General features: G+C 39.2%; 1 protein-coding gene across 5 annotated transcripts in view; it reads right to left on the minus strand.

The window, feature by feature from the left end:
* The window catches only part of GNE (glucosamine (UDP-N-acetyl)-2-epimerase/N-acetylmannosamine kinase), a 43,826-nt gene that overhangs the window by 12,847 nt on the left and 8,212 nt on the right, over positions 1–22,767 (minus strand). For 2 of the 5 annotated variants that reach the window (XM_019663349.1, XM_019663346.1), the window contains exons 2-5: positions 12,309–12,514; positions 7,601–8,052; positions 3,725–3,877; positions 1,400–1,612 (exon numbers count right to left, since the gene is read on the minus strand). In XM_019663349.1, the coding sequence (XP_019518894.1) occupies positions 1,400–1,612; positions 3,725–3,877; positions 7,601–8,052; positions 12,309–12,514 (1,024 nt within the window). Of the gene's footprint in view, positions 1–1,399; positions 1,613–3,724; positions 3,878–7,600; positions 8,053–12,308; positions 12,515–12,605; positions 12,667–16,613; positions 16,711–17,449; positions 17,637–22,767 lie in introns of those variants that run through there. The other 3 variants (XM_019663348.1, XM_019663350.1, XM_019663347.1) reach the window with 3 other exon arrangements.

The following is a 22,767-nucleotide window of genomic DNA, read 5'->3' on the forward strand; positions in this document are numbered from 1 at the left end:
TTTTTCCTTCCACTACTCACATCCAACCATCAGCAAGTACTACAACAAACCCCAAATCTAACTTTTCTCCATCTCTAATCCTACCACATAGTCTAAGCCACTGTCGTCTCGCATCTGAACTGAAATAACCTCTTCACTAGCCTCCCTGCTTCCACTCCTGCCCCAGCACATTCCACTCTCCATACAGCAGCCAGAGTGATCTTTCCAAAATGCAAGCCGTATCGTGCCATCCTCTCTTTTAAATGGCTTCCCATCTTACTTAGAAAAAAGTCCTAATTATTTTCCCTGGCGTAGGTCTGCCTCCGTCCCCAACATCACCTGGAATTCCCCTTCCTCTTGCCCACTTCTCTACTATACTGACCCTTCAAGCTTGTTCCTATCTTAGGGTCTGCACAATGGCTTTTCCCTCTGCTTGCCCCTGATCCTCACATAGCTGATTCCTTGTCATGCAGATCTCAGCTTAAGTCTCATCTCCTAAAAGACGCCTTCCCTTACCCAATCTAATGTAGCCCATTACATACATTATCTTGTGTTATATCTGCACAGTGCACAGAAATCTGATATTTTTTTCTTGCTCTTTTTTTTTTAGTCTAGCATCTAGAATGGAAGTTACACTAGAGCTCAGTCCTTTTTATACGAGTTTGCTGCTGAATCCCAGTGTCTAGCACATAGTAGGTGCTTATTAAATATTTCTTAATGAATACATTAATGAAGTTAAAAGAATTTTCATCTGATTGCTTCTATTTTCTCTGTGAAGTAGGGAACAAAGTAATACTTTGAGGACAAAAGGGGAAGAAGGTCTAAAGATAATAGAAAGTTAGGGTAGCAATTATGAAGAATAGAAGAGCAGAGTTCGAACTAATCTTGTTCTAGTCCGGTTCTTTTTCTATGAAGTACATATATTAGCTACAGAAATATATTTGCATGTAGACAGTATTAGAACTTGGACTAATGTTAATAATAGGATAAGCTCAGTTAGCAAATTCATTAATAATAATCCTACTTATACTTTAGTTATTAAGGGGGCATCTTACTCAGAACTGCCATGCTCTAAAATGTGACTAAAGTGACTGTTGGGCCCAGAAAATGAAAGCCTAGCATTCATATACTGATAACACATTCAACCACATTCTCTCTTAAACACAGCCACCAAAGACCACAATTAACCAGGAAACTCTTAGCTCTGATATTATAAAGACAATAAAAATGAAGTAGAGCCCCCCCAAAATTTTGGTAATCACTGTGTGCTGCTTATGGATTTTAGACTACAATTGGTCATTAACCACATTCATTCACTTGTTGATAAAAATGGATGCCGGCAAAGATACATGCACACCTTGTAATAATTCACACATATGTATTAAGCCTAGTCAGCTGAAACACAAGCCAAGGTAAATACCTGTTTCTCTTCCAATCTGACGTGTTCCTAGGTTGATCACAGGTGTTCCAAAAGCCCCTACCTCTCGGACCCCACAGCTGCTGTTGCCAATCATACAGCCAGCGTGGGCAACCAGCTGTATAAACTGGTCAAAGGGGACGTGTTTAACTGCACGAAAATTAGGATGATGCTCAATGCCCTTCTTCCGCATCACTCGCACCATCTCTTTGCTCCCTGTGAAAATGAAAAGCACCTACTGTTACATGGCTTGTGAGATAAAGAAACAGTTTTCATTGGCAAGTATAACCCCACTTAAAGAAATCTCCCCATAAAAACTCATAACAGTTATTAGGGAAACAGTAATTTTAGTTACTGAATGATGGATATCTAAAACGTCTGGTCACCTCTCTGCTTCATCTCATCTAGAAACTTGAAACAGCACAAGTTGGGACTTTTCAAAGAGCACTCAACAAATCAAATACTATTTATTAACACCCCAGCAAAAGCCTTTACCTTAAACAACAATTCAGAGGCTCAAGACAGGCCAACAGTCTCTCTCAAGCCAGGAGTTCTAAATGGAAAGGTGGCAGGCTCTACACACCAAGCTGATCAAAGAGCCTCTGCCTCAGCTCTGCGCACATTTACACTTAACGACAGCTCAACGGGATAGCACTGCCACTTACATGGACTAAGCTCCAAGAAAATACAGATTCTGATACTGTGGCTAATATTTTAAATGCGTGATTTTAAAAGATGTTACAGATATAAGAGGAGGAGGCATCATTTACTGCCTCTCGGCCTGCCTCTCTACTCACCCTTTCCTAGCTATAAGGGGAGGTTAAGTTGCTAATCTGGTGGGTTAGAAGGCAGGATAGCAACCACACTGCATTCACGAGCGGGTAGGAACCACTGATTTAACAGAAACTGGGCATGCAGTTCTCTTCTTTTAACCTTCTCTCTGTGGTGAGGCAGGCGATACTCAGGGTCTACTCCTGAGCACAGGCCTGGCCACTTCTCTCTGCAGAGCACGCCAGCCATTGCCTACAGTTACTGTAGTACATGGAACGTGAGAAGGTGCTACTATTCCAGGGTTCAGATTTGGGCTTAGTTGAAGGCTTCTCTTTGGCCTTATGCCTAAACCATGGGTACTAATCTTGTTTCCCAGGGAGTTCTACATTAGGGAACTGGGCGCTAAGCCAGATAATAAAGTGATGTCTTGATTCTTATTTCCCTCTTGTTCCTTGTGTATATTTTATCAAAAACCCTGTGAGGAGGAGAGACGAGTGGTAGGCATGATTTAGGCATTCCTAGGACCCTTTACTTTCAGAGGAGAAATATATCTCAAATCTAAAGTGTATACAATCAGGAAAGTATATTACAAACAAAATATCATTGACAATGAATATTGAACAAGAGAGATATATAATTACAAGTATTTATACAAAAATTTAAAGGATTAGAAAATAATAAATACTAAGGTTTTGAAATATTGATAAGTTACCTGAACAAAATCTGTGTTGTGGGTTCTTAATTTTTTTTTTCAACTAACACCCTAATGTTTCTCCTAATAGTAAAGATTACTCAAGAAACCCTAAGAGAGGGATTCTTTCGGTCAGATGGGTGACATTTTGACATTGCAGAGAAGGGGTCCAGGGGTCCTGCCTCCTTTACCAAAAACTGCCTAAGAGCTCAGCAATGACTGCTGTCAGCTAATACTAACCAGTATTTGAAAATTCCTCAGTGTCAGGCCCTGCTTTGGCATTTCTCATTTATATCTCATATCCCCGTTAACATGGCTAAGGTGTCACAAGCACCAAAGCACAATACCATCCACCAGTAAGTAGGTGATCAACCAGGTCAGGCTTGAAGATCAACTGGTTAGGGACTGCAGGTCTAAACTGTTTAAGCTCAAGATTACTTTAAGGTATAGCTAACATAAATAAGACAACAAGAAACAACAATAAGGGCTATTTTACTATGGTCAGTGGGATCATTATTTTCCTAAAGACACTCTTTCAACTTCTAGGGTTTATGTTTATGTCTCTTGGGTATTGTATTTTCTCATTGGTGGAAACTGGAAGACAGAGATTTAAACATGAAACTAGAGTGAAGAGTAGATCTTTGTTTAGTATTTCTTTTCTATTAAGTGTCAACTAGACATGACAAAAACATCACAAACTCTTCAATCTACTGCAAAATTGATGATCCTTTTAAAACTGGAATGCATTTCAGAGCAGAGTGGCCTTCCATGACAAAATCAGCAAGCTAGAGCAGTCAAAAGAAGACATAATAGAAACACAAAACTGTAAAGGTAGGTGGCATACTTTCATTTTCAAGTTCAATTACCTGCATCGATATTTGGAAACAGAACTAGGGTCCGCTTGTTAAATGAGATAAGTGCATCCAATGTTAACTCAAACATTTTAATGGAATGCTTAATGTCAGTGGTCACAGGGTGCTGTAGTGCAACAATGTAATCTTTAGGTTTTACATCATCACCTGTTTAAAGAAAATCAAACCACATTGCTTCATTAGTTAAGAATCTTAAAAGGAGGAAGAAGCAAATTCTAAAAATCAGACATCAAAGTCTGTGCTTTTAAAAATTCTAAGGAAAATACAATTTGTCACATTCTAAGCAGGGCATCCAAATTACATTCAAATGATAAGAACTTATAGCAACAAGTCCAAGGGTTTGGCAAACTTAACATTTTACAAAGATGCTTGCTACCACAAACAAAACATATAATACTTTAAGTAGTAGAAACCAGAATTCATTGTTTTAAAATCCAAAGTATTTCAAAGCATTAGAAAAATATGAATATTCCCAATTTCTAACCAGTGTCTCTAATGAATTATCAGCAATATTAATGAATGTTACAAATTAGGGCATGTAGAGATTGTGAGCATTAAATATATTTCATATAATATGTAGGCGCTTCCCCAGACTATCACCCACCAGATTCAACAAATGGCGAGTGTTTCTAACTCTGTTCCAAGGACTAGAAAGGCTTCACTTAACCCCAGGCTGGGATTCTAAGAACAGTTCCTCAGCAAAAATTTAAAATGTAAATGGTTCAGATGGACAGTACTATGCCAGATGACACAAAACATCAACAGGGCCTCTATTAACCCATAAAACTGAAAATGAGCTCCATTTGTTTATTTTTAATGAAAGAATACCGTATTTTTCTTTGTGATATTAATTTTAATGATCAACTTATCATGAACTGTAAGTTTATCATTAATTTCCAAAGTCAAATGGTAGCAGTTATTTTTTATGATTTAATGATAACAGAGAATTTTTACTAAGAACCTTCAGTAGTATTTAATTTAAAAGACTATAGGCTCCAAAATTTTATTTTAAAAAATTATTGGTTCTATATTATGTTCTAAACTTGGGGTTAGGGTGAGATAGTTATTAAAGTTTTGTACAAAATAGGAAAAAGAACTAAAGGCCTAAAAGAATCTATCAGAAACAGAAATCTAAAAAGATGAGATCAACATAAATTTAGGTAATTCACTAGCTATAGATCAAAGCCATTAGAAACTATGGGGAGAGAAACAGCAATAAGAGGTGTCTGGGGCTGGCTGAGTGGCTCAGTTGGTTAAGAGCTCACTCAAGAGTGCTAGCTCTGAGCAACAGCGGTTTGATTCCCAGTCCGAGCTGAGCTGCCGCTGAGCTGCCAACAGGTGGCAGGATGGCTCAGCTTAAAAAAAATTTTTTTTAAACAGTAGGTTTTAAAAAAATAATAAAATAAAAGAGGCGTCTGCCCTATAAAGGACATGGAAATGTTATGTACCAGTATATGCTGCAATCTGACCACAGGTACAAGCTGGTTCTGCTATAATGCATGTTTCTATAAAGTGAATTCGCTCGTCTGTGACTGGTAAAGAGGAATGATGACAGCCTTTAATATAGTAGTTGAGTTATCCATACATGATTCCCCACAGCTGAATACAAAGAACCTTCACGTAAATATATGCAACAAGCTGTGGAGGAATACAATACTTGTCACAGGGCCCCTTCACCCCACATTCTTTCTCTTGGTTCAGTGTACCCATGTACTCTGTCTTGAGAACACTTTTGGGGCAAGTCTCTCTGATCTTCGTGTTTCTGGTTTCTCGGTGGCAATTTTTCTTTGAGAGTGAGGATATTACGGAGCTTCTGCAGTTCCATGCAGAGGTTCATACACAACTTACTGCTACAGCTGACTGCGAAGGGGCCAGTGGGAGGTGAAGAGGAAGAAAAATTCCAGCAGTTTACTCCATAAAAGCTTTCCACTTCTCATTTATCTTCTCCTTTAAGTGTGATTAAGAAACATTTGTACTATATAGTGGAAAATAACCATGTGATGCAGAATGTGGCAGGATTGTAACTTAGGGCTCTATATGGAGCCATTTAAGCAGTTTCTTCATAAAAGGATGGCAAAATAGCAAAAACTAGATGTCTTAAAAAAAAAGAAATAGTAAAAAAGAAAATCCAGGACAATAAGCTGGAGCCCATTCCCCTGGCAATAGTACATATTGTGCAAAGCCCGCACCTGCTTCTCCATGTGCACCTTGGAGTGACATCATTATTCTGCCTTTGTCTCCAGAGATCAGCAGCTTCGGCCCTTCCACACAACCCTTTCCATTACGGGGCTGTCATTTTGTTTTGTGTTGTCAAGTTCTGTATGTACTGTGGTATTTCTTTCATTATTTTGAATTTAACATGTTTAACTTTGCTAAATTTTTATTTGGACTGCAATTATATTTATTAATGTTCTGGTTACAAAGCTGCATGCTCTGAGTGGCCTCCCCAACACTATTTTTCCTACAAGCAGGGTGATAACATCAGGAATTGCCGGTGGAGAAGCAGGTGCGGGCTTTGCACAAAATATTATTGCCAGGGGTACATGGCTTGGGCTCATTGTCTTCTCCTCCTCCAGCCTCCCCCATTGGCTTAAAAAAAATCTAGTTTTTGCTATTTTGTTATCCTTCTTTTCATAAAGAAACTGCTTAAGTGGTTCCAAATAGAACCTTAAGCTCTACAAGTACAATCTTGCTGCATTCTGCTTTACAAGGGTTATTTTTCTATTCATTGCAAGTTTTTCAAATATACAGAGTTTTTCAGAATACATATATATAGCTAACAGCATAATCAAAACAGAATGTAACAGTGTTTACTTAGAAGCATACAAAAAGGAAAAACTAAAGAGACAAGTTTGTTCCACCAGCATTATCTAGACAGGCTCCCTGATACCTACAAATCTGTCCAAGAATAAGAAATATATAGAATGGGTTAACTTATACGGTAGGAAAGCCCGATTCCTTTCCTGTACTGTGATCTGATTTAAAATATACACAATCACCAAATCAATTTGCCATTCATTAACTTCATTGTTCAGTAGATCTACCTCTTTAAACAAATACCTAAATACATGATTACTCCTGATTTGTCCTCTACATAGTACTCTCACTATAATGAACCAAATGGAATTCTGTTTGTAAACCTATTTTCTTTGCCTCTGATTAGCAAAAGGTAATTTCTAGGACGTTAGATCATTGAACATTGAGGATTTCAGACCTTAAGGCTTATTTATAGAGATAACAAACTCTAACAGTACAACTATGACTTTTACTTTTCAATAACCATCATAATCCCTTTTATTAAGTACTTATGGCTTACTGCTTTCAACATTCATTATCTCATCTGAGTATTTCAATAATCATGTAAGAAAGGTATTAAAATTAAAAATAAATTTTTCATTGTGCTAAAAAACAAAATAAAGGAAAACAAAAACACCCGTAATCCTACTAACCAGAAACAAATACTATAAATGATTTGATGTACATACATACTTTCTTAAACTTCCCATTATGTTACTGTTTTCATAAAATGGCATATTATAAATTTTTTAGCTTGCTTTTTTTCCCCTTTTTGCTATGTCAGGATCTAGCCCTATAACTAAGTATTCACCCATAACATCATATTTAATGGATTAAAATCATTCCAGTTATAAATATAGCATAGATTTTAAAAATTCAATCCATTAAGCTTATTTTACAGAATGAGTGAGTCTCAGAGAGGTGAAATCATACCACAAGGCGAGGTCTATGAACTAAACCCTTAGCCCCCTGACTGCAAATGGAATATTCTATCCACAGTAGTTTCTGAAAGGACTGAAACATGCCCAACACTGACACACACAGCCATGAGACTGAATACAGTCTGATCCATACCTAACCACATCCGAATGATGCTCATGTAGTCTTTGTTCTTGGCAGACAGAAGTTTGTCATAGGAAGGGCAGCCTGCCAACAGGATGCGATCGTGGTCCTCACACATGGAGATCAGGTGTTGCTCTGCACTCCGGGTGCAGCACACGTGATAATGAGCCAGTTTAGTTATGGCGTGTCTGATAGAGTCGTCAATGGTCCCACTGACTTCCCCACCTTCAATATGAAGGATTCGGATGTTCATCAGGGCAGCAGATGTAGCCAGAGCCAAGGCATCAAACCTGTCTCCGTGTACAATCATGATGTCAGGCTTCAGGCGATTAAGGACATCTGGTAGCTTCACGAGGGCCAGGCCTACTGACTCCACCATGGCTGCCTCGTCTTCCCCTCTAACAATCGTGTGCAGTCTGGTGTTAATGTCAAAGTCATCTTGTTCAATCATGCGGTATGTATTTCTAAAGCAGGACAGAAATAAAAATGTGAGAAATAAAAGCATGAGAAAAGCAATCTAACATCAATTCTGAAGCGAGAAATATTTTATAAAATTTCCTTGTTAAATAAGTAAACTGAAGTATTACTTATAAAAATTAAAAGTCCAGACCATAAATATATAGACCGCTTGATAATTCTTCTACCTGCATACCACCAACCAGATCAAGACATAACACATGCAGCATCTTGGGAGCCTGTCTCATTTGTGCTCCTCTCACTGAGTACATGGAGGGAAAAACATCTGAGGGAGAATTTTGATTAGGAAAAAAGAGACCAAATTTTACAGTGGTCACGACTTTTTTCTTTCTTTTTATATTTATAAAGTTATAAAAAGAAATGTGCTACTTAGTAGAAAATAATGTTACTTATAAAAACAAAGCTCATTTAAAAAATAGTAGGGAACCAGGACACCTGACATGTCACTACAATATAAATTTCTGAATGATGGAACTTATCATCTGAATTCTCTTTGTATGGTACCATTAATGCAGCACAATTCTGATTGGAGTGAAAATGGAGGTTTTACAGCATTAAATTGGCTGTGAAATGCAGTTTCAAGTCTGTTTCATGCTTCAGTAAACAACAGCAATCCTCAATGCTTTAAAGTTTCCTGTCTGTTACAAGATTTTAAAAGATCTAGCTTTTTTCCCCCCTAAATATATAATACGTTTATAATTTAAAAATTGGAAAATACAAAAAATTATCATCCATAACCTACCACTCAGCAGTATCAGTGTTATCATTTGGTTTTCTTTCTAGCCATTTTATGCATAATATTTTAACATGGTTGAGAACACATTATACATACAATTTTGTAGTCTACTTAATTCATTTAACACTATATTTTCTCAGATCATGAAGGATTCTTTACATACATACTTGTATGGATGTCCTAAATAGTCATTTGATAGATTCTGTTGGATTTTCTTATACAAGCTATGATGTCTGTAAATAATCTTTTTCTTTTAATGGAGGACAGAATGTAATTAAATACATATTTCCATTCTGAGCATAAATGATTCTTCATTAGCTGAAGGACCTAGATTTCTATTTTAGGAAAGTTCTATTTCTGATGGACAGCTCATGCAACAGAGCTTTCATTCTGAGACTGTCTCTCCTCAGAATGTCCATCCCTGTCTTTCAGGAACCAGAATCAGAAACCCCTTGAAACGGCATCTCAAAAACAAAACAAAACAAAACACTAGGTCCTGTAACACCAGATATACTTGAAGAATTTGCTAACGTCTGAATTAAACCAAAATATTGAGTTTATTTTTAAACTAAATTCTGTATTGGACAAACATGTTTTAAGTATTTAGTTCGAACTGCTGCCAAACTTGAACGTTTTCAAAAACCTTGGGACTATAACAAAAGTAGGCCATCTATATAATCTCTAAATGAATGGTACTTGATCCAGTGCATTTGTCCCAAGTCCCTCAATGTACCTCCTCACAGCAGTAGGGTCTTCATGGTGCCCATTCTCTTATTAATTTTTACTGATAGTACCTCTCCCCTTTTAAATAAACTGTCTCTAATTTGGAAGCATCATTCTTAGATGAAAATGAGTTCAGTGATCTGTTGGGTTGTCGGAAAAGTCATGATGCATTTTTGCAACGAAAAACATAGAAAAAAATACGTCATGACTTTTCCGACAACCAATATATCAGTTTTTATTTGTTTTCTGATTCTTTATTTCTTTTCTTTGTGCTTTTGCATGTTAAAAGTATATAGAAACATAACCAGCAGCTCTCAAACTTAGTCTTCTCATCATTGGAGGGAATCTGATCCTTGAGGGATCTAAGTTTTCTCTACAGCTTTCCCATTGCTGATAATCCCCTATCAGGTCTCTTCCAGCAGAAAATGCTCAGACAGCTGTGTACATACCGACTATCTTCTAATAACGTCTTGAGATACAAAAATTATGCACAATAATCATGTTCAACATACTTATTCTCTGTTAGAGCTAACTAGACTTAAAAACTTCTGAATCCCTCCCAAGAAGATACGCCCATCTCCATAATTAGTTAGCATGTTTGACAGCCTTATTCTAAGTTTTTCACTTTAATTTGTTTTTATTTTCACTTTCTAGCCAGAACAATTTCCTTTAATAATATATTAATCCTCCTGATTTTAAGTCATTTCAACACCCTCTGAGTAACTGATTGGTATGGGACCTAATCTTCACAATGTAATGAGCACCAGTTGCAGGGCACTCTATCTGTGATAAGTAAGTGTGTGTGTGTGTGTGTGTGTGTGTGTGTGTGTGTGAGAGAGAGAGAGAGAGAGAGAGAAGAGAGAGAGAAAGAGACAGAGAGAGATGCATGCGTGTGCGAAGAGAGAGACAGAGAGAGAGATGCATGCGCGTGTGAACATACATACAAGACAGTATAGCCGATTTTGGTATGCATGACTTTAAAATTCCCAAGTAATCCTGAAGTGTCAAGTCCTGGAGTCATGAAATGATGTGCAAGTTTGCTAAACATAAATTTGAATCCTGTCTGTTTGAGGTTAATGAGGGGAGTGAGTCACTTAGCTAATAATTAAGCCACCTGTCAGACCAGCATTGTTCTAATCGTTTTCTTCACATTTTTGTGGGGAAAACAGCACAGAGCAAGGTTTGTCAACCTCAGCACTACTGACATTGTGGGCCGAGTACATCCTTGTTGTGGGGAGTTGACCTGTGCATTGTGCATTGTAGGATGGTGAGAAACACCCCTAGCCGCTTAAAAAATTGTTGAATAAATAAATGAAAAAATGAATTTCTAAGTAGTCTTTAGCATTTGATTTCCTTTTTTAGCTCAATTCTTAAGAGTATAAAAATGCTGTTTTTAAAAAAATATCCAAGTAGTTGAAATAGAAGGGTAGCTTACTTTTTCTGTTGGTTTAATGTATTCTTAAAATAGATAATACATTCATGTGGTTTAAAATTCAAGGTGTAAAAAGCTATACAGTGAAAAGGCTACTTTCTCACTTTTGTTTCCCAGTCATCCAATTCTTCTCCCCGGAAGCAACCAATTTCTTATGATAGAATGTACTTTAAACATACATTTCCATTAAGTACTAGTCAAATTTCTTTTTTAAGTTTCACCAGACAAATATCACCTTTCTACCCGTAACTACTGTGGTAGGCAGATAAGAAATGTACCACAATTACCTTGAGAGCCTGTCTCCCACTAGTCTTCTGTCAAACTTTTCTCATAGAAGTAAAAGAACCCACTTAGACTTTCATCTCAGCGTCTAACTAAAATTTCTCTTCTATTTCATCCTATCTTTCTCCTATGTGTGTAAAAAAACCCAAGTGGGTTTTCTAAGCCAGAATTCATTTCACATTTTAAAAATCTATGACTTTTTGAGCTAACCATAAATTTCTTCTCTAAGTATTTTGTTAGAGGAAATTGCTAAATTGGTTTTTGGAGGCAGGTTTTTATTTGTTTTTGCAGTTATCTCATTTTTAAAGAAAAGTCTGAAAAAGACAATTTTACTTTAACACAAGCTTGTTTCATATTTAGTATTGTATTTTTGACCATCTTTGGAGGCTACATTAACATTTTCATGCCACAAGGGTGCGCTAAATGCCACTTTATTACATGTAACAAAATGAATGTTCATCTTTGGTTTATACATTCTGCTCTCTCAAAGTTTTCCCAACATTCATTTTTCATATTTCAGCTCCGATCAATAACAAACCTAATGTCACCAAAATAAGTATCAATGGTAAAGGTAATATAACATTCTACTTTACGTTGTAGATCAATTAGATTTTTTAAATCTTGTGCCATATCTACTACTTTATATGCTATTGATCTATATGCCAGTTTTAATGTAGAATTACCATTAGAACTCACAAAACAGATTACATGGAGTCACATTATTTTATCACACTATATATATTTATAAGTGGTATTTCTCCTGAATATAATAAATATTAATAGCTATCATTTATCAGACACCTAATAGGCAGCATCACTGTGATGAGTCCTTTATATGACTATCTCCATTCTTCACAATAACCTACAACATAGGTTTTTATTCCATTTTATAACTGAGGAATCTGAGGCTCAAAGATGCTAAGTGGCTTCTCCTTTTATATGGTTAAGGCCACATAAACACTACGTGGTAAAACTGGGATTTGAAGCTAGGTCCATGTGGTTCCCAGATCCAAGCTCCCTCTAGTATCCCATGCTGCAATGAAGAATATAAGAAAATGCTTTTATCTTACCCATAGTCGTCTATCAGGTGAGAGCCAAGTACCACCACGTCAAGTTCAAAGAACTCAGGCTCCGTTTTAATGCCAAACATGATCGGTGCAAGTTTAGAATAATCAGCACGGTTGCAAGTGGCAACACAAACTCGAAGCTTTCGTTTATTCCCATTCTTCTCCATGACTTGTTTTTTTCTTTTTGAAAGGTCCTTAAAATAGAGTTCCTGAAGTAGCAAAAATAAAAATTATTAATGATCAGAATGATAGGTCCTAGATATAAACACACCACTTTGCAGTTGTTAAGTCCTTACCCACCATTTAGTATAATGATCCTTAACCTTATTTCACCCTCACTTCTGTGTGACACAGCCACTGGTTTATCCAGAGTTATGAAGCTCTGTCAGACTAACTATAACTCCACCCCTTTCTCTCACACTTAACATACTGGAATGCAATTAAGAAAGAGTGACAAATCAACTCCCATTTAAAAGGCAAGCAAACATCAGCTCTTTATTCTTAAAAATTAGTTGCCAACCCTCACAACTGATCCCAACATTACAGACTATTGCAAAACTTTGAGAATTACTGACCTAGTTCAACTCCCTCACTTACATAAAGGGAAACAAATCAGAGAGGGGGAAATTACTTCCCCAAGATTCAAGATCACTTCTTATAAGGGATCTACTCACCCTCACACCATACACCCCCAATATTACAAAGCACTGTGATTCGTGCTGAGGAAGAGGTGAGGAAGATCAAGATGAAAACAACAACCCTACCTTCAAACACTCATTAGCACCTATTGCCAGTGATTACAAACTGGCCAATTCCAAACGCCTACCAGAATCTGCTGTCCCACAGGCACCTTAAAGTCACTATCCCAAACAGAACTCATTTTCTTTTCCAAACCTGTTCCTCCTTCCTTATTTTCTACCTCAGTTAGGAACTTCCATTCCATTCATCCAAACGCTTTGACATCCTTGTCTCCTTAGCTTCTCACCCTGCATCTCCTAAAGCCCTATCAATCCTACCTTCTGAGTATCTTTCGACTCTAGCTCCTCCTCTCCATCCTCACCAGGACATCCCCTAAGCGAATCCCTCATCTTAGGCCTCAACTATTATAACAGTTATTGAAGTGGTTTATTTGTCTCTAGCTTTCCCCTACCTCCCACAAACTTTCAGAGTGATCTTACCAAAGTTCATAAATCTAATTATCAGGATACACCACCTAGGGATAAAGTCCAAATTGCTGATTTGGACCTAGCACATCCTTCCAACCATATCTGCCCTAACTACAGTTACTCTTACTTTGTGCCAAAGCCATACCAAAGTGCCTGCAGATCAATCAGTGAGTCTCCTCCATATCTGTACCTTTCTAAGTGCAAATACCTATACCTAAAACTTCCTTTCCCTCTTGACTCTTCTTCATCCTTCAAACTCGGCCTCAGTGTCACCTCTTCTGGAAAGCCTTCGCATAAACTTCACTCCTCACCCCATCTCTTAGTTGCTGCCTGCCTCTGAGCACTGTGGTCCTACCATACAGACATATACTGTTGCTCAACTCCTCTGCCCACCCACCCCTCCACCGTTCTATACCCTCCATTCAAAGAATAAAAACCAGGAGCAAGAGAGAAGAGAGATGTTTTATGGAGCATTTTAAACTTCTTTATATCAACATAAAATGTCACGTCATGGACTGATCTCAATGCTTATCTTTCAGGAAGTGTGTCAAAATTTAGAATTTGCATTCAGGAGTCCAAAGAAGCTTGAGTAAGGATGCCAATAAAAGGGGAGCTGCCCTTTAGATCACAGTAAACTCTGAAACTCAGTGGAAATCCCATCAGTAGCCCTCTCCTGTAGGAACCTCATCTCTCTTAGAACTTCTGTGGTCACACGAATTGCCCATCATGAGGCCCATTCTGAATTTACAATCTCCAGTAAAAGCTAATTCCACCCAATGAAAAGCATTTATAAGATAATGAAATAAGCATTCTATCAAGAGAGTTGTACAGTAATAGGTTCTGCAACTTTAAGGGAAACAACCAATTTTACCATGGGCTAAATAAGCAAGAGTTAAGTGCCTAGAGCATCTCATTATAAGGAAATGATGTTGAACTAAATGATATTATTCAAGGACCTACTGTATTCATAAGATTTAAGCATTACCTAATCATCAAAGAGACAAAAAATTTTTTCTAAAAATGGTTGTCTTAAAGTGTTCTTGTACAAAATCCTTTTTCCACCCATCTTTAAATTTAGGCTGAATAAATTGTTGGTCTAATATTTAGTTTGTTAGGTGAGGCAAAGTAAATCATTCACGGCTGGTCAATTTGCATTTATTTTAAAAGAACAGTAAACTTTCCTTCTGACAATACTAAAATGCTTAGTATTTACCAGGTAACTCAAAGGTTATTCTACCCAAACTGAGAGTAAGCTAGCCATATAAATAAACTGAAAAATACAAAGTTACTTAGGTCAAACTTTTTTAAGGAAAGAAGTTAAATCTTAAAAAGAAAATAAAGGTAAAACGCCTTTTTAAGTGGGGGAATTCTTTTTTAAAAATACTTCAACTTATTTTCTGATTAGGTAGTACATTCACATGTTTAAAATGGGAAGTCACAAAAGGCTATTAGCAAGAAGTTTTCTCATCTGTGTTCCCAGCCATGTATTAGGTTGTCGGAAAAGTCATGATGTATTTTTTCTGTTTTTCGTTGCAAAAATGCATCATGACTTTTCTGACAACCCAATAGTTTTTCTCCCTGGAAGCTGTTACTAGTTTCTCATCTATCCTTCTACAGAAAAACTATGCATATATAAATAAATACACATATATTTCTTTAACAGTAAACATTTGCTAAGCACATCTGAGGTGCCAACCACTGTGCTAAGAGCTTTACAAGCATCAACTCATATCATCCTCGCAGTCCTATCTCATTACCGCCATTTTACAGATGGATACACTGAGGTACAACAAAAAGTAATTTTCTTGCCCCAAGTTAGTTAATAGCTGCCAGAACCAAAAATCAAACGCAGCATTCAGGATACTGCCCACATCCAGTGTTTGCCTTGTGTCTGTTCATTTCATAAACACCCATGAGTGAGAAAGAGCTTTCCTTGTCCCTGGTCCTGCCATGAGAATATAATAAAGTAGCGTACCCTGCCTCTTATCTGAGATTTCACTTTCTGCAGTTTCAGTTCCCCATGATCTGAGACTATTAAATGGAAAATTCCAGAAATAAACAATTCATAAGTTTAAATTGCATGCTGGTCTAAGTAGCGTGATAAAATCTCACGCTGTTCCTCCTAGGATGTGAATCATCCCTTTGTCCAGCGTATCCATGCTGTATACACTCCCCATCACTTAGTCGCCATCTTAGCTATCAAATCAACTGTCACGATATCACACTGCTTGTGTTCAAGTAACCCTTATTTTACTTAATAATAGCCCCAAAGCACAAGAGTAGTGATGCTGGTCATAAAGTGCTTTCTTTAGGTGATTCAACTTAATAAGGAAAGAAAAGAACTATATGCTAAGGTTGCTAAGATCTACAGTAAGAATCTTCTATGGGTCAAATTGTGAAACAGAAAAATAAATTTGTGCTAGGGCCGGCCGAGTGGCTCAGTTGGTTAAGAGCATGAGCTCTGAGCAACAGAGTCGCCGGTTCGATTCCCACATGGGCCAGTGAGCTGCGCCTGAGCTGAGCTGCTGGTGAGAACGCGTGCTCTTAGCAGCAAGGTTGCCGGTTTGACACCCGTATGGAATGGTGGGCTGCATCCCCGCCCACCCCCCCATCCCTTCCTGCAACTAAGATTGAACATGGGACCTTGAGCTGAGCAGCCACGAGCTGCCGACGGGCAGCCAGATGGCTCTGTGTGCAACAAGGTTGCCGGTTCAACTCCCGCATGGGATGGTGGGCTATGCCCACCTGCAACTATTGGGTTGTCAGAAAAGTCATGACGCACTTTTGCAATGAAAAACATAGAAAAAATACATCACGACTTTTCCCACAACCCAATAGATTGAGTGCAGCAACTGGACTTAGGGCTGAGCTTGCACCCTTCACACTAAGATTGAAGGACAACAACTTGACTTGGAGCTGATGGGTCCTGGAAAAACACAATGTTCCCCTTCCCTAATTCCCCAACACTTCTCCTCCCCAATAAAAAAAAAAAAAAGAAATTTGTGCTAGTTTTGCTGTCACACCTCAAACTGCAAAAGTTACAGCCACAGTGCCTAAGTGCTTAAATGGAAAAGACATTAAAACTTTATCACAGGTACGTATGCATAGGAAAAAACATAGTATATATAGGGTTTGGTACTACCTGTTGGTTTCAGGTATCCACCAAGGGTCTTGGACCGTGTCCCTTGTGGATAAGGGAGGCCTACGGTATATCACTCTTCAGTGCAGAGGGGATGAGACTTACAGAAAAAAGAAGACAGGGGCTATATAAAAGTGGTTTGAAATTCAGAATCCTATTCCTGAGATATAATTCGGTTTGGCTTCTTCCAGAGCTTCTATAGCTGGGTTAACCAGTTATCTATAATACTAAGCTGTACCCAACCCCTCTTCTCTATCAGAAGGGCAAGGAAGACTTTTACGTGCTCTAACAATTTTATAAGTGTGCTCAGGATTGGGGGTGGGGGAATAAACGCATACCAAACTTCCAAGGAAGCCCAGACTCAGAATGTGGTCAGGGTTGGGCGCAGACCTTCAAACTCATCTTCTAGTTCAACCTTTATACCCCAGGGTAACTTGCCTGCCAAGTAAACTCTCCGACCCTCTTGCACATCTGTTAACAGGGCACTCACTATCTTTCAGGACAGCCTGTTTCCTTACTAGACAGCACGCCCTTGAGGATACAGTCAAGCAGGGCCTCCCTCTAACACCCCCACCCCAGCCGCCCCAACTCGCCGGGCTGCACTGAACTTGTCTGCTCCACCCGCTACAAGGTGGAGCCCATAACGGGACTAAAGAGGGACCCTGGCAGGTGGGCCCGCGGGAGACAGGGAGAGGCCCGGGGCGGGAGCGGACATGGGGGCGGGCGTGGTGCGGTGCGAAACCGCGGGCTGGGGGCTGGAAAGGAGGCCCTCAGAGGCCGGGAGGATGCTCTCCCCGAGCCCGCCCCCTCCGACCCTGGCTGACACGCGCGACTCTCACCAGACTCTGGTCCAGGGCTCCCTCCCGCGCAGACGCCACCGCCGGAACCTCTGCCACACCTCGAGGGCGAGACACGTAGGTAGCGCCCGAAAGGAGGCCGGGCGACAGCCCGCCCCCCTCGGCTTCCGCAACTCGGCCCCCGGGTCGATGACTCGTCGCTCGACCCCAGTGCCCCTGCACCCCTCTCCGGAGCACCGAATCAGCGAGCGCGTCTTACGTCACCTGACAGGAATCTGTGATTGGCTGTGCCCTCTGCGCTCCACCCCTCCCTAAACGGTTTCTAGGGTAAGCGGAGGGCGGGGCGGGCCAAGCGCTTTCTGTGGTCGTGGCGTTTCTGGCTCAGTGGGTTGCTGTTCTCGCTCCGGAGCGTTCTCCTCCTCCAGCCTCACTAGCTCTCGGAAATCGGAGTCCTCCCACGGGGTAGTTGTTTTGTGCTTGCACCCGAGATAGAATTTCTTACGCCTTCTATTCACTCAGACATTTCACAGGCTATGACATTGTTTTGTAGCGGGTCCACCCCAGAGCCCTCTCTTGAGTTACGCCACTCCAGAGCCCTGTCTGGGTGACCTTTGGTGATGACCAAGGCAGCGCAGATATTAGCAGATCATTATAATGAACTCCGCCTGGGCCTCCTTTATAGGGAAACCCCAGCCAGTCCTAGCCCAGGGGTACGTCCAAAAAGGAACAAGGCTGTGGCAGAAAAAGGGGTGGCAAAAGGCTCACAACAGCTCCTAATGAAGCCTTTATAATGATCTTTCCAAATTCCTGAGTCACCATGGACAAGCAACTGAGATGGTGATAAAGCATTAAAACTTTTTTTTACTAGTTTCAGGTGTACAAAACAATGCAATAGTTATCCTTTTCACTTTTTAACAACCATTAAATAATATACCACAGAAGAAGCTGTTTAAACAGCCTAACAAATCACTGAGAGTTCTTACTATAAAGTGAATATCATACCCAAGCAAAAAATACACTTAGGGGCTGGCCGAGTGGCTCAGTTGGTTAAGAGTTGGCTTAAAAGTGTGAGCTCTGAGCAACAGGGCTGGTGGTTCAATTCCCACATGGGACAGTGATGCTGCATCTGAGCTGAGCTGCACCTGAGCTGCCAATAGGTGGCAGGATGGCTCAGCTGTTGTAACAAGATTGCCTGTTCAATGGTGGGCTATGCCCACCCACAACTAAGATTGAACACAGCACCTTGAGCTTAGAGGCCACGAGCTGCCAAAGGCAAGCCAGGTGGCAACTGGCGCCCTCCACAACGAAGACTGAAGAACAACTTGGCTGATCCCCTTCCCAATTCCCCAACACTGTTGCCTTCCCCCAATTCCCCAATTAAAAAAAAAACCTTTAAAAAAGTGCACTTAATGTATTTCAGTTAATAACATAGCTCGAATTTGCATAAGACTTATTAACTGTTAGTTCCTCTGAAGCTAACTTGGAGCCACTACAAGGGTACATCGGCCACAAAAGGACAGACAGAGGTTTTGTGCAAGGAGGTGCCATCGGATTTCTTTTTTAAACATCATTTTGGCTACTGTATGGAGAATAGATTGAATGGGAGTCAAGAATGGTGGCAGTGAAAAAAGTTTTTGGAAGGATACATAAAAATCTGGTACCACTGATTATTTCTGATAGGGCTGGGAGAAGATGGACTTTTCACTAAATTCATATTTATAATACCTTTTGTATTTTGTAGTATATGCACATATTTCACATTGAAGAGAATAAAATTAATTGTAAAAAAATGGTGGCAGTGAAACAATTGAAGTGGATGGATATGAGATTTAGTTTGGAAGTGGAATTAATGAAACTTAATTATGGATTAGGTATGAGAGGATGACAAAAAGTAAACAAGGATGACTTCCAGGTGTGTGCCATTAGTAACGGGGTGATTGGTGCCATTGACCAAAATGAGAAAAGCTGGGGGAATGACCAGGTTTGGGGAGTTAAAAATAGTTTTAATTTGCCATATGTTTGAGATGCCTATGAGATAGCCACATGAAGCTATTAAATAAGGAATAGGATATACCGGGGATGCCAAAAAAATGTATACACATGACTTGTATTCATTTTTTGTTATCAGTGTATATTGAGTATTACAATTTTAATACCACCTTTTTCCTGTCTTAAAATGTGTATACATTTTCTGGGGCACCCTCTGTATGAATCTAAGGCAGCGGTTCTCAACCTTCCTAATGCCGCGACCCCTTAATACAGTTCTTCATGTTGTGGTGACCCCCAACCATAAAATTATTTTCATTGCTACTCTAACTGTAATTTTGCTACTGTTATGAATCGTAATGGAAATATCTTTTTGTTTTCCGATGGTCTTAGGCGACCCCTGTGAAAGGGTCGTTCAACCCCCCAAAGGGGTCGCGACCCACAGGTTGAGAACCACTGAATTCTAAGCACAGGTACATCAGATTATAGATGATGTATTAGTTTCCTATTGCTGCTATAACAAAAATCTTAGTAGCTTAAAAGAACACAGTTGTATTATCTTATAGTTCTGGAGGTTAAAAGTGTGAAACAGGTTTCATAGGGCTAAAATCAAAATAGCAGTATAGGTATCACACACAAAAGTGTTTGGTTAGGTGTGGTGATGGATGTTAACTACAGTTATTGTGGTGATCATTTAGCAATATCTATGTATACCGAATCATTATGTTGTACACCTGAAAGGAATATAATGTTATATAGCAAATATATAGCAATTAAAAAAAAAAAGTTGGGCCGGCTAAGTGGTTCAGTTGGTTGGGAGCTTGAGCTCTGAGCAACAGGGTCACTGGTTGGATTCCCACATGGGCCAGTGAGCTGCGCCCAAAGTGAGCTGTCGCTGAGCTGCCAACGGGTTGCAGGATGGCACGGCTGGTGAGAGCACATGCTCCTAGCAACAAGGTTGCTGGTTTGACTCCCGCATGGGATGGTGGGCTACACCCACCCACAACTGAGATTTAACACAGCACCTTGAGCTGAGCAGCCACAAGCTGCTGATGGGCGGCCGGATGATGACTGGACTTGGAGCTGAGCTAGCTGCACCCTTCACAACTAAGATTGAAGGACAACAACTTGGTTGTTCCCCTTCCCCAGTTCCCCAACACTGTTCCCCTTTCTCAATTCCCCAATAAAATCTTTAAAAAAAAAAAAAGTTATCCGTAGGTCTGCCTTCCTTAGGCTACAGGGTAGAATCTGTTTCCTTACCTTTTCCAGTTTCTAGAGGCTGCCCACATCCCTTGGCTTGTGGCCCCTCTTACTTCTGCTTTCCTTGCCACAACTCCTTCTCTGACTCTCTGCCTCCCTTGTTCACTTAAAAGGACCCTTGTGATTACATTGGGTCTACTTGGGTAGTCAAGGATAATCTTCCCATCTGAAAATCCTAATTTAATCACATCTGCAACGTCTCTTCTGCTATGTAAGGAAACATATTCATAGGCTCTGAGGATTAGAATGTGGACATCTTTGGGGAGCTATTATTTTGCCTACCACAAGTGGTATTAAAAGTCCCAGGAGATGTCCAAAGTGGACATATTGCTTTTAAAGTTACATGCCATACTACCAAATACCCAGAATAGAACATTCATTTTTTTCTCTTCAAGTTAAGAAAAATTAATTTCAAAAACTGTTAATGTTCAGTTTTTATCTGGGTTTTTATTAAATGGGTGTGTTTAGTTTGTAAAAATTATATTTGTACACTTAAGATTTGTGCACATTTTTGTATGTATATTATAAGTACAATATGTTTTTAAATACTTAATGCTTAATAGATTATAGCTAGAAAAATATAAATAGAAATATAAATACTTTTAATAATAGGTAATACAATTTTGAGAATTTGTGCACTTATTAAGCCACTTGTAGATTTTGTGTTTCACCTATATTGAGAATTTTATATTTCCATATAAAATCGAGTAGTTCTGCATTCATGGAATCATTTAACCTTAAATGAAATGACCCTCTTTTTAGAATTTCCCCTATGTTCTCTTGAGATAAAGTTGCAGCAAGGAGGCATTTTCTGTTGTCTCTTTGGTATCACTTTTCTGTGGGTAAAGAATGTTACATTTCTGGATTTCTGTTACTTACTATTTAACAGAGTGAATTAACATACCAAAAAAATCTTTCCAAATCATTAAGTTTTGTTGGTTTGGTTTGGTTTGGCTTTAATCTTGCGAGCTCTACAAGCTGTAAAATGGTATTTATAGCTTTATCATATAATGAAATCAGAATTTTCTATAGGTTACTCCATAAGCAGAATTATAACTTCAGGCATTCAGGGCATAATTAGACTATCACAGAATCATAGACCTTAAGAGATCATCTAATCCAGCCTTCTAATTAAAGGAGGAAACTTCTTTACAGCATCCCTAACATGTTCATCTGAACACTTTGGGAACCTTTCTTCTGACAGGTTCTTGTCTTGCTCTTTTATATGGTGATTTAATTATAAAATACACTGCCTTCCTATGAATTCTACCCACACATTAGTAGCCTACTGTTCTAGACACTTTATTGATATTCACTCATACTCCTAACAACCGTAAGGTGTAGATTCCATCACACCCATTTTATAGATAGGAAGACTAAGCACAGAAGGTAAGTTGCCTAAGGTCACACAGCTGTTAAGCAGAAGAGCCCAGACCTTGATGCCACATGCTTAGCCACTGCCCTGTATTTCCTCTTTACACTAAACAGAGCCTTCACACATTATGCTAGAAATCTATCTTCAGGTTAATGTTGATCGTCTATTTTGGGGTAAGTTGTTTCACTAGTTAAGAATTTATATAATTCTTCTACTATCCAGCCCGCATCTCTGAATTGCTCACGTAAATGTCTTAAAGGATTTTAAAAGACATTCTCCTAATGTACTAGTTTGATAAAGCCTTCAAAAGAGAAAATGAGGTCAGTTTGGCACAACCATTTTTTTTAAGTAAACTTTTAATTGAAGTATAATGAAGAAACTTGCACATAATAAGCATGTGTTGAATTCTGAATTTTCGTGAAGTGAACACATCTGGATAACTACTACTAAGATAAATAAAGAAAACATTACCAGCATCCATGGCCCACTTACCCAAGGGCTGCCTATCCATGACCCACGAAAAGACACAGCACCATAGCAGTGGTACTAAGCATATTATCCTAGTTCTCTGAAGCATTTAGACAGTGGAATACACAGAGGATTGGCCAGTTGGAAGCTAGTGGAAAATGGGGCACATTAAAAACATAGACACAGGGCCGGCCGAGTGGCGCGATGGTTAAGAACTCGCTTGGGATGCCAGAGGGCCCCGGTTCGGATCCCACATATGAGGGCCAGTGAC

Source organism: Hipposideros armiger, unplaced genomic scaffold (assembly GCF_001890085.2).
Source record: "Hipposideros armiger isolate ML-2016 unplaced genomic scaffold, ASM189008v1 scaffold_388, whole genome shotgun sequence".
Lineage (NCBI taxonomy): Eukaryota > Metazoa > Chordata > Mammalia > Chiroptera > Hipposideridae > Hipposideros > Hipposideros armiger.